Genomic DNA, 10,758 nt, shown 5'->3' with positions numbered 1-10,758 from the left:
TAGAACAAACAGACATTGACACCTTTCATTCATTCATTCATTTGGAACCATATCACAGTGAACTCCAGCACCGGCCCTGTCTCTGCATAGACAGACTTCTTCTCTCTGCTAAAAGAGAACATGAAAGCAAAGATAGAACAAAGATATCGTCAGAAGAAAATTTGTGTGTACAGCATCCCAAATCCCAAGCATCACAAATGAGATCATTCTGATGTTCACAATTATTGGAACAAGTGTAAAATGTTACAGAGGCCATCAATTTTCAGCAGCTCTGGCAAAGACCCAGCCATCCAAGCATCACCTCAAAGCCAACATCACCATTCTGCAGCACATGCACTCCTCACAACAAGAGTGACCACCACTCTTGATGCAACAGAATATGGAACACAAACTGCACCATTTGAGCCAAAACCACACAAGATCAAATCATGAGACTCCTCCTGACTCATTTCCTTCAGGCCAGCAATAGCCCTGGGCATCAACACAACACATGCCATGACTCCTCCACTACCTCCTCACACACCACATCCCCAGCAGTCCCCCCTAACCCTTCACAGCTCACACAGTTATCACAGATCTTCAGAATTTACACAGACCCCACCAAAAGGAAAGTTGCTTACACAGGAACTCCTGATCATGGATAATATTTGACTTCTCACCCTTGCCACGGGACAAGAAAAAGCATTTCCAACAGAGACATTTTCCAGAAACCTGCCTATGAAAGTCTCTCTCTTTTCACCTTTAAACATGAAAGATCCATCTTCAGATCATCAGAAGACTGAGACAGAAAATAAACACGTGCAGGGCTGTAGAGCTCACAACACTCTTCTGGGTTATAGAACTAACAGGAGATGATCAATAACGTTGTTTACAGGCACTGAAGACATTGCTTGCTCTTCCCATATGGCATCTTCCATAAGCACAAAGTGAAGCTTTTCAGTGACACAATTATGATGGGATGCAAATACTTTGGAAGAACCTCCCAGGGGTCTCCAGCCACCTGCTACACAGATCTTCTAGACAATGACATTCACAGGAAAAACCCAGCGTTGCTTCATGCTGGAGACAGGAACTGGACAGGGAATGGAGGAAAACATTCCCTTCAGGCTTGCAGCAGACATTCATGCACTGCTCACACAACTGCAATTCCCAACCCTTCCCATCATCCAGGGGCTTCTTTCACCCACACATCTTCAAAACACGTGACACTGGAGGCCCAGTTCCCCACACCATTTCTCTTCACACCACCAATTTCACACAGCCATCTTTCCACCTCTGCACTATGGAAGCGACATTTGCCTGCTCACTCAAGTGCTGGGAAGAGACTTCATAGCTCTAAAAGGAAAAGCTGAGCAGTCTTCCAAGAGAGACTCAGAGTCAGTGAATATCTGCACAGGGGGAATTATGCCCACCTTCTAACTTCTGCTTCAAATTGAATCTCTCCCCATCCAGCCAATTCTCTTGCCATGACAAATATTTTATAGCCAGGGCTCATCCAGTTCAATCTGAGCCTTCAGGAACAAGAAAGAAACAAAGCAGTTCTTGCCATTTCCTCCTGCATTTCCTCCTCTACACACATACACCCACAGCCTTTTCAAAGAGCCACAACTTCTAAGAGGATCCTTCATCTTCATAACAGGCACACCAACAACATCAAGGAACACTTCTTGCCAGGACCAATCTTCTGTTGAGGATAAAGATCAAAGCTTGAATGACAAAAAGATTTTTGCTGATGACCGATGTATCATGGAGAATGACAAAATTTGAGACCAGCGTTCAGAGAAGTTCCACAAAAGCCATCAGCATGTTTATAAAGACACATTCAGCCTATCCAAGTACATGTGCTCTTGGGAAGACACATGAGCCTCAGAAAAAGATGTATTTCCTCAGAACGCCATACATCACTTCAGAAGATCTAACAGCTACACTCATTCTACACAGCACAGGGGACATGGGGGGAAAACACCTCCAACCTGAGAAGTACCCAAAATCACGACCTAACGAACAGCCTGCCAGCAGCAGCCTTCTCCCTCCTTCCTTCTCCACTAACTGCAAGGCTGACGACACACCCCATGTCCAAAGAACGACACCAACGGGCTCCAGCCGTAAGAACGTCACCGAGGGAAACTCGACCTCGCTGTGAAGCAAAATCTCCATGGCAAGGCAGAGAAGAGGGCGGGGAAAGGACGCGGGAGCATCGGGAGGAAGCAGGAGTGTCGGAGAAAACGTGCCCAGAGCAACTCACCGAGGGAGCGGCGGGATCCGCGGGCAGAGCGGCGGCAGGGTCCTCGTCCCCGAGCAGCGGCGCGGGCTCGTCGGGCAGAGGCCGCGCCGGGAGGGTGTCGCAGCAGCTGGCGGCCGAGAAGCGCAGCTGGCTCTTGCGCGAGTCGGCCGTGAGCGACACGTCGTGCGAGTAGGACTGCAGGAAGGCGCGCACGCCGTCGATGCCCACGAAGTGCGACACGGGCACGCCGCGCAAGGCGCCGCTCTGGGCCGGCAGCAGGTGCTGGCGGCGCCAGCGGCGCAGGCGCAGCGCCAGCAGCAGCAGCAGGAAGGCGAGGAAGAGGCACGACACGGCGGCCACGGCCAGCACGAGCCAGCGCGTCAGGCTGCCGGCCGGCTCGCCCGGCGCCGCCGCCTCGGCCGCGCTGCCCAGCTCGGCCAGCAGCTCGGCCACGCTCTCGGCCAGCAGCACGCTCAGCGTGGCCGTGGCCGACAGCGCCGGCCGCCCGTGGTCCTTCACCAGCACCACCAGGCTCTGGCGCGCCGCGTCGCGGGCCAGCGGCGAGCGCGCCGTGCGCACCTCGCCGCTGTGCAGCCCCACGCGGAACAGCCCCGGCTCCGTCGCCTTGGCCAGCTCGTACGACAGCCACGCGTTCTGCCCCGCGTCCGCGTCCACCGCCACCACCTTGGCCACCAGCGCGCCGGGCTCCGACCAGCGCGGCGCCAGCTCCACGCCCGACCACGCGCCCACCGAGCCCGCCGCCCGAGACGGCGGCGGGTACAGCACCTGCGGCGCGTTGTCGTTCTCGTCCACGATCACCAGCACCACCGACACGTTGCTGCTCAGCGCCGGCGCGCCGCCGTCCTCCGCACGCACCCACAGCCGCAGCTCGCGCACCTCCTCGTAGTCCAACGAGCGCAGCGCGTACAGCGCGCCCGTCTCCGCCTGCACCGACACGTACGACGACAGCGCCGCGCCCCGCACCCGCCCCTCCGCCAGCCGGTACCGCACGCGCGCGTTCTGCCCCCAGTCCGCGTCCGTGGCGCGCACCGTCAGCACCAGCGCGCCCGCCGCGTTGTTCTCCACCACGCGCGCGCTGTACCGCTCCTCCGCGAACACCGGCGCGTTGTCGTTCACGTCCAGCACCCGCAGCGCCAGCACCGCGCTGCTCTGCAGCGCCGGCGACCCGCCGTCGGCCGCCCGCACCGTCACGTTGTACTCCGACACCTGCTCTCGGTCCAGCTCTCTCGCTGTCACCACGCGGTAGTAGTCCTCAAAGGATTTCTCTAAGCGGAACGGGACGCCCCCGTCAAGCGAGCACCGGACCTCGCCGTTGGCTCCCGAGTCCCGGTCCTGCACGTGCAGCAGGGCAACCACGGTACCCGATGGCGCATCCTCAGAGATCTCACTCAGCGAGGAGGACACTGTGAGTTCAGGGGCGTTGTCATTCACATCTGTCACCGAAACCACAACTTTGGCCGTGTCAGAAAGGCCTAGCCTGTCAAGTGCCCAGACGACCAATTCGTAGGAATCGCCTTCCTCGAAATCCAGATTCCCTATCAGGGTGATTGCACCCATGTCTCTGTCCAGCTGGAAAACCTTCGAGGACTTCTCTGTAATTTTCTGAATCGAGTACTTCACGTGCCCGTTCTGCCCCTCGTCGGCGTCCGTGGCCGTGACGGTGACGAGGACAGAGCCCACGGGCACGTCCTCGGGCACACGCACCGTGTACTCCGCCTGGCTGAACACGGGCGCGTTGTCGTTCGCATCCAGCACGGTCACACGGATCCGAGCCGTGCCCGTCCGTGCCGGATCGCCGCCGTCCATCGCCCTCAGCACCAGCTCGTGAAACGCCGCCTCCTCCCGGTCCAGCGCCTTGGCCAGCACCAGCTCGGGACGCTGATCGCCGCCGGGGCCCGCCTGCACGGCCAGCGAGAAGTGCTCGTCACCGCTCAGCTCGTAGCTCTGCAAGGAATTCGGGCCCCAGTCGGAATCATGAGCCTCGGCCAGGGGAAAGCGCGAGCCCGGGGCTGTCATCTCACTCATATTTAGCTCTATTTCTGCCTCTCGGAAGCTGGGCACATTGTCATTAATGTCCGTGATCTCCACCTGTATTCCGTAAACCTTCATTTCCCCCTCCACGATCAGCTCACAGCGCAGCACGCATTGCTGCACACGCTCGCACAGCTGCTCTCTGTCGATCCTCTCCGCCGTCACTAAATGTCCCGTCTTACCGTGCACAATGAAATACTGCGTCCGACCTTTGTCCAAGATGCGAAAATTGCGGTCTCTGAGCTCGGGCAGCTGCAGTCCCAGGTCCTTGGCCACGTCGCCCACGAACGAGCCCTTGCGCAGCTCCTCGGGCACCGAGTAGCGCAGCTGCCCCCACGCCGCCTCCCACGCCGCCAGCAGGACGGCCCAGAGCACAGCTCGCTGCCGCCGGCCCCAGCGCATCCCCGCCCAGCTCATCTCCGCCAGCTTAGCTCCCCGCTGCCGCTGCTGCTCAGCTCCCAGCGCTTGCTGACCTTTCCCACCGGCCTCTCCGCTCCCGGGCCCTGCCCCAGCCTCCGCCGCCTCTCCGCCGCACGGATCCGCACCGGCAGGACGATCGCACACCGCCGCCCGGGCTGCCCACCCACCGATCCAGCGATCCCGCGATCCAGCCTGGCCGCAGCGGGCGGGGCTGCCGGCAGCGCTCCGATCCTCCTCTCGCTCCTCTCGGTCAACAGCGGCGCCCGCAGCCTCCTCCCGGCACTGCAGACACCGAGCGCTGCCCGCCCTGCCTGCCTACAAACAGGGACCACTCGCCACCCACACGCCGCTTTCCGGCCCGCGCCGATCTCCTGCCTCCGCTTTTCTCCAGCCCATCTCGCCTTTGACCCTCCAGGGCATCGCGATCGGGAGGAAGGCAGAGATATTCCGTTAGTGCGGGTCTTTAACTGGACGGCACACTAAGCATTTTCTAATGTCATTATATGTAGATTCAAACACATTTTTCGTAATCTACGCTGCAGTTTATTGTTAGCCGTATGCTTTTTGTTCAAAAACATCTTCAACAACAGGCTCTCAGAGGGAAAACGGGAGGATTCCATATCCCCAAAAATTCCAATTATCTTGTTCATTAACACAAACGGGACGTAAGCAATTGCATGCGTCTTTAAGTCAGGGACCTAACTGCCACCGGCCTGATTTTCAGTTACAAAAAAGATTCAGCTAAAACTGTCGAAGGGAATTTCAGGGCTTCAGGTAATTTTTATCCCTTCCAAAGAGAAAACTACTATGACCTGACTTTGCAGATACTAACATTTAATCAACTCATTGTAGGTTTCTTTTTTTCTGAAATCAATGTCTAAAGCATTCAAGCTCGTTGGTAAACTATTCATTTATCCGTTTCTTAACGACGCTCATGCAATGTGTTTCCATGAAAGGATTTATAGAACAATAGAACAACAGTACAATCGTGATTCTGAAACATTTCTGACCACTAATCAATATGTAAGTGGCAATGACTCAAGTACCCAAACCGTCGTCTTGACAATCTCCCTCATATGTGATCCCTTCGTATCTCAGATGTCCATCCTAGACAACAGAACTGCAGAATTTTGCTGCTCTCGGCATATCCGAGTTCTACTATATCTCTCAAATTCTCTGTGTAATGAGGATTAAAAAAATAAAAATCTCTGAAGCAGCAATCATTCGACATTCACACCTGCGCTTAAAATAAAGATCACGAAGAGCAAAACAAAGCCAATAGCCAGCCAGGACCCATAAAGAAAGCCGTGCAGACTCTCTACTGTAATCCCACCCAAAATGACTCACAAAAAAAATCTATTTTCACTCAGCATGGAGAAATTAACTTTGCACATGCGTTTTCTTTCAGAATACACCCGGAACTAAACAAAGTTTAACGAGCGGATCTGTTTAAAGCTGTACACAGGGTTACAAGCACAGCCTTTATGAACAAAGCAGTCAAGAAGTACAAAAGCTCCAACACCCGATGTCTGTGCTTTTCTCTTTTTGCCTCGAATCCATCTTGCAGAACCAGCAGGTGTCCTCCCACAGAACACCATCCTGCATTCAATACTGCCAGCACTTTCCAATTTACTGAACTAAAGTGCTAAAGACAAAACCTCGTGACCGAACCTGAACCTGTGACCAAGGAAGAACCAAGTGTTTCCTGCTCTCCATGAACGGGGCATGGCCCGTTCCTTAATTCACTCCATCAGAGAGACAGGACTGTGCAACTCACAAAAGCAAAGACTTCAGTCTCAGGAATCAGAGAGAAAAAATGAGAAACGCTGCCAGGAACCGAAAGGAGAGAATAAGTCAAAGCTTGTGAGCTGAATCTGTTACCGGGAAAAATCAAAAACTACCGACACTGCATCGACACCCAGATGACGAGTCCCCACTGACACCATGCAGAGAATACCCGGAAAACGGGAACGATGTTTTAGAAGTTTTAAAACCACAAGAAGCGCACACTTAACACACCTGCAGTGCAGCAGCATCGGCGGGCGGCTCTCCCACGACGACGTGACTGCTCGGGCTCGGCTTCTCGCAGGAATCGCCGCCCAGAAGCTCCTCCGCCGACAGGACGGGCACCACCGGCACCGGCGGCGGCGGCGGCCAAGCGGCCTCGGGCACGGCGCGGGCCGGCGGCGGCACGCACAGGTTGTAGGAGTAGGGCAAGGTGCCCTCGCAGAAGTCGGCCGGGAAGGCGGCGCCGGCCAGCGAGAAGCGCTGCGCGCCCAGGCAGCGCAGCACGGCGGGCGGCCCGGCCCGGCGCAGCCGCGCCACGACGGCCAGCGCCACGCTCAGCACCAAGAGCGCCGACAGCAGCGCCAGCGCCAGCACCAGGTAGAACTGCAGCTCGGCCGCCGCCGCCGCCGCAGCCTCGGCGCCCGCCGGCCGCTCGCTCAGCTCCGGCAGCGCCTCCTGCAAGCTCTCGGCCAGCACCACGTGCAGCGTGGCCGTGGCCGACAGCGCCGGCTGCCCGTGGTCCTTCACCACGGCCACCACACGCTGCTTGGCCGCGTCCCGCTCGGACACGGCGCGCGCCGTGCGCACCTCGCCGCTGTGCAGCCCCACGCGGAACAGCGCCGGCTCCGACGCCTGCACCAGCTCGTACGACAGCCACGCGTTGCGCCCCGCGTCCGCGTCCACCGCCACCACCTTGGCCACCAGGTAGCCGGCCTCGGCCGAGCGCGGCACCACCTCGAACGGAGACGACACCTCTCCCGCCGCCTCTCCCGTTGCCGCCGGCGCCGGCCAGAGCACCCGCGGCGCGTTGTCGTTGCGGTCCAGCACGAAGACGCGCACCGTGGCCGTGGAGCTGCGCGCCGGCGCGCCGCCGTCCTGCGCCCGCACGGCCACCGCGAACTCGCGGCACTGCTCGTAGTCGAAGGAGCGCTGCGCGTACAGCGCGCCGCTCCGCGCCTCCACCGACACGAGCGGCGCCGCGCCCGCCGCGCCCGCGCTGCCGCCCGCCAGCCAGTAGCTCACGCGCCCGTTGGCGCCCGCGTCCGCGTCCCGCGCCTGCACGCGCAGCACCAGCGCGCCCGCCGCGTTGTTCTCCGCCACGTACGCGCTGTACGCCGCCTCCTCGAACACCGGCGCGTTGTCGTTCACGTCCGACACCTCCAGCACCAGCTCCCTGCTGCTCCACAGCGACGGCCTGCCCCGGTCCCGGGCCACCACCGTCACGCGCTGCTCCGACGCCTGCTCGCGGTCCAGCGCGCTCGCCGTCACCACCTTGTACGAGCCGCCCGACGACGCCACCATCGACAGCCCCGCCTCCCCCGACAGCTCGCACGACACCTGGCCGTTCTCGCCGGAGTCTCTGTCCCGCACCTTCAGCAAAGCCACCACGGTGCCGACCGGTGCGTCCTCGGGCACGGGACTGGACAGGGATAGAATGGTGATCTCGGGCGCGTTGTCGTTCACGTCCTGCACCTCCACCTCCACCTTGCAGTGTGCCACCAAACCCCCTCCGTCCGTCGCCTCCACAGCCAGGCTGAACGCGCGCGTGTCCTCGAAGTCCAGCGCTTCCTGCAGCGTGATCGTCCCTCTCTGGGCATCCACCGCGAATTTCTGATGCACCTTGGCTGGCATTTTCCCGAAGCTGTAGGTGATGTGGGCATTTGTGCCGGCGTCAGCATCGGAGGCAGAGACGTTCAGCACCGCGAATCCCGGAGGAGTGTCCTCTCGCAGGCTGACCCGGTACCGATCCTGCGCGAACACGGGAGGGTTGTCATTTGCATCGGTGACGTTGATCCAGAGCTGGGCGGTGCCAGTCCGGGGCGGGTCTCCGCCATCCAGCGCCGTCAGCAGCAGATGCAGGCTGGGCTCGCTCTCCCTGTCAAGTGAGTGACGCAGAACCAGCTCCGCAGATTTGCTGCCGTCTTGGCTGTCTTTTACCTCCACTGTGAAGTACCTGTTGGCCTCCAGGTCGTAGCGTTGCAGCGAGTTACTGCCCACGTCCGGATCCTCTGCCATACCCAAGTAAAACCGGGCACCGGGAGAGGTCAACTCGTTGATCTCCAACAGAAATTTGTTTTGCAGAAACCGCGGTGCGTTGTCATTCACGTCCTCGATATCAACTTCGACACGGAAAACGTTCAGCGGGTTCTGCACCAGCACCTCGAAGCTGACAGAGCAGGACGCCGACTCGCCGCACATCTCCTCCCGGTCCAGCCTCTCGTTCACGTACAGGTTGCCGTTCTCCTCATTCACCGTGAAGTATTGCTTCTCGTCGCTCAGCCGCAGCTTGCGCGCCGGCAGCTCGTCCGCGCTGAGCCCCAGGTCCCGCGCCAGCGGCCCCACGAGCGAGCCTCTGCCCAGCTCCTCGGGGATGGCGTAGCGGAGCCGCTCGGCCGCCGCCCGCCACCCCACGCACAGCAGCACCGCGGCCAGCAGCGCTCGCCCGCCGCCCGGCCCGCGCCTCTGCCGCCGCCTCACCGCCATTCTCGCCCGCCGCCGCCGCCGCCGCCGCCGCCGCCGCTCGCCAAGCTCCTGCCTCCTGCCGCTGCCCTGCCTCCCTTCCAGCCGCTCTCGCCACACAGCGCACGGGCCGCCGCACCAAAGCCAGCCCGCTCGGCCCCAAAACCACGCCGCTGCTCCACGACAAGCGAAGCACCAAATCCGCACCAAATCCGCACCAAAGCCGCACCAAAGCCGCACCAAAGCCGCACCAAAGCCGCACCAAAGCCGCACCAAAGGCTCACCAAAGCCGCCTCTCGCCGCTGCTGCTGCCGCTGCCGCTGCCGCTCTGGCCGGCGCCGGCCGAGCGAGCAGCCTGCGGGGGCAGGACGCTGCGGCGGCGGCGGCGGCGGCTCCAGCGCCGGGAGGCGGCGGCCAACAGCGACACCCGGAGGCGCCGCCGCGCCACTGCAGCCGCCCGATGGCCGCGCTCAACGGGGCCCGCCTTGGGCCGGGCCTCAGCGCCTGCACCGCCTCCGGCCTCGCTCCTCCGCTGCAAACACCAAGCACACAAGCTCCTGCTCCAGTCCACTACAACCCCATTCTATCCACCATGTCATCTTAGCCCATTCTTTTCACTCGCAAAACAATTGCTTTCATTGAACACTCAGAAACAAATATTCATGTAGGAGATAGAAATAAAGTAATTCAGCTGCCCTTAATAAAACCGTGACACATTTATAGTAGCAATAAACGATAATGTAGGGAATAATTCAAGAGTTTTTCTGCACTATTCTCCCATATCTGGAATTGTCTTTCATGACTTGGGATGTAGTAATTTGGGATATAGATCAGCCTAATACAATGTAAGCAACCCCTATGCAGTGATAACAGAATAAATTTTACCCTTTTGTTTCTTATTCATTCAAGTTGTTTCCACTCCAACGCCATTCTATCCCAGATGTGATCTGTAGCCATCCTTTTGAGTCACAAAAGAACTGTTTTGATTGAGCACTCAGTATCAAATATTCATAGCTCATCACTAAATACCGAAATTCAGCTGCCCGTAATAAAATCACGGCGCATCTACAGCAGTAATAAATAATAATACAGGGAAGACTTCAAGAGTTTACTGCAGCATTGTCTCATATCTTGAATTGTCCGTTCATGACCTGGGATGAATTAATCTGTGGTACAGATCAGATTAAAACAATGTAAGCCACCCCTACGCAATGATAGCAGAACAACATTAATTCTTGCATTTCTCACTCATTAAAGTTGTTTAATCTGCATCTCCAAATCTGAGCGCCTGACATTGAAAAGCGCAAAGCCACGCTGAGTCCTTCATAGAATCAAAACCTGTTTCTAGTTTCTAACTTAAACTTTTCCTTCAAGGTAATATAATCCACACCTCTGCCATGAGCAGGAACATTTTCCACAAGGCTTGAGGATTGGAGGCATATCCAAAATATCTCATGGCAATAGTTTCCATTTTATCAAAATCCACATTGTAAACATTACCCCTCATCAAATGCTCCCTTCTCTTATTTAAAAACAATTGTCTGCTGCCATATGACTACATGCTCTGGTAAAAAGAGTGCTTAGGAAACCTTCCT

At 57.9% G+C, this 10,758-nt stretch overlaps 1 protein-coding gene and 3 pseudogenes across 1 annotated transcript; 2 read left to right on the top strand and 2 right to left on the bottom strand.

Moving 5' to 3' along the window:
• Nucleotides 1-2,415: 2,415 nt before the first annotated feature.
• On the top strand, nucleotides 2,416-6,035 carry LOC147650433 (uncharacterized). The gene has a single exon (XM_086852040.1). It carries the CDS (start codon nucleotides 2,445-2,447, stop codon nucleotides 3,129-3,131), a length of 687 nt encoding a protein of 228 aa, XP_086708166.1. The 5' UTR covers nucleotides 2,416-2,444; the 3' UTR covers nucleotides 3,132-6,035.
• LOC147650434 (protocadherin gamma-A12 pseudogene) lies at nucleotides 3,277-5,116 on the bottom strand (annotated as a pseudogene).
• LOC147650432 (uncharacterized) lies at nucleotides 5,730-7,622 on the top strand (annotated as a pseudogene).
• A 100-nt stretch (nucleotides 7,623-7,722) lies between these two features.
• LOC111944057 (protocadherin gamma-B5 pseudogene) lies at nucleotides 7,723-9,187 on the bottom strand (annotated as a pseudogene).
• Nucleotides 9,188-10,758: the final 1,571 nt, after the last annotated feature.

This window comes from Cyanistes caeruleus, chromosome 15, assembly GCF_971803275.1.
Source record: "Cyanistes caeruleus chromosome 15, bCyaCae1.hap1.1, whole genome shotgun sequence".
Classification (NCBI taxonomy): Eukaryota; Metazoa; Chordata; class Aves; order Passeriformes; family Paridae; genus Cyanistes; species Cyanistes caeruleus.
Note: the sequence above shows the minus strand (reverse complement) of the source record. Positions and strands in the feature narration are given on the sequence as shown.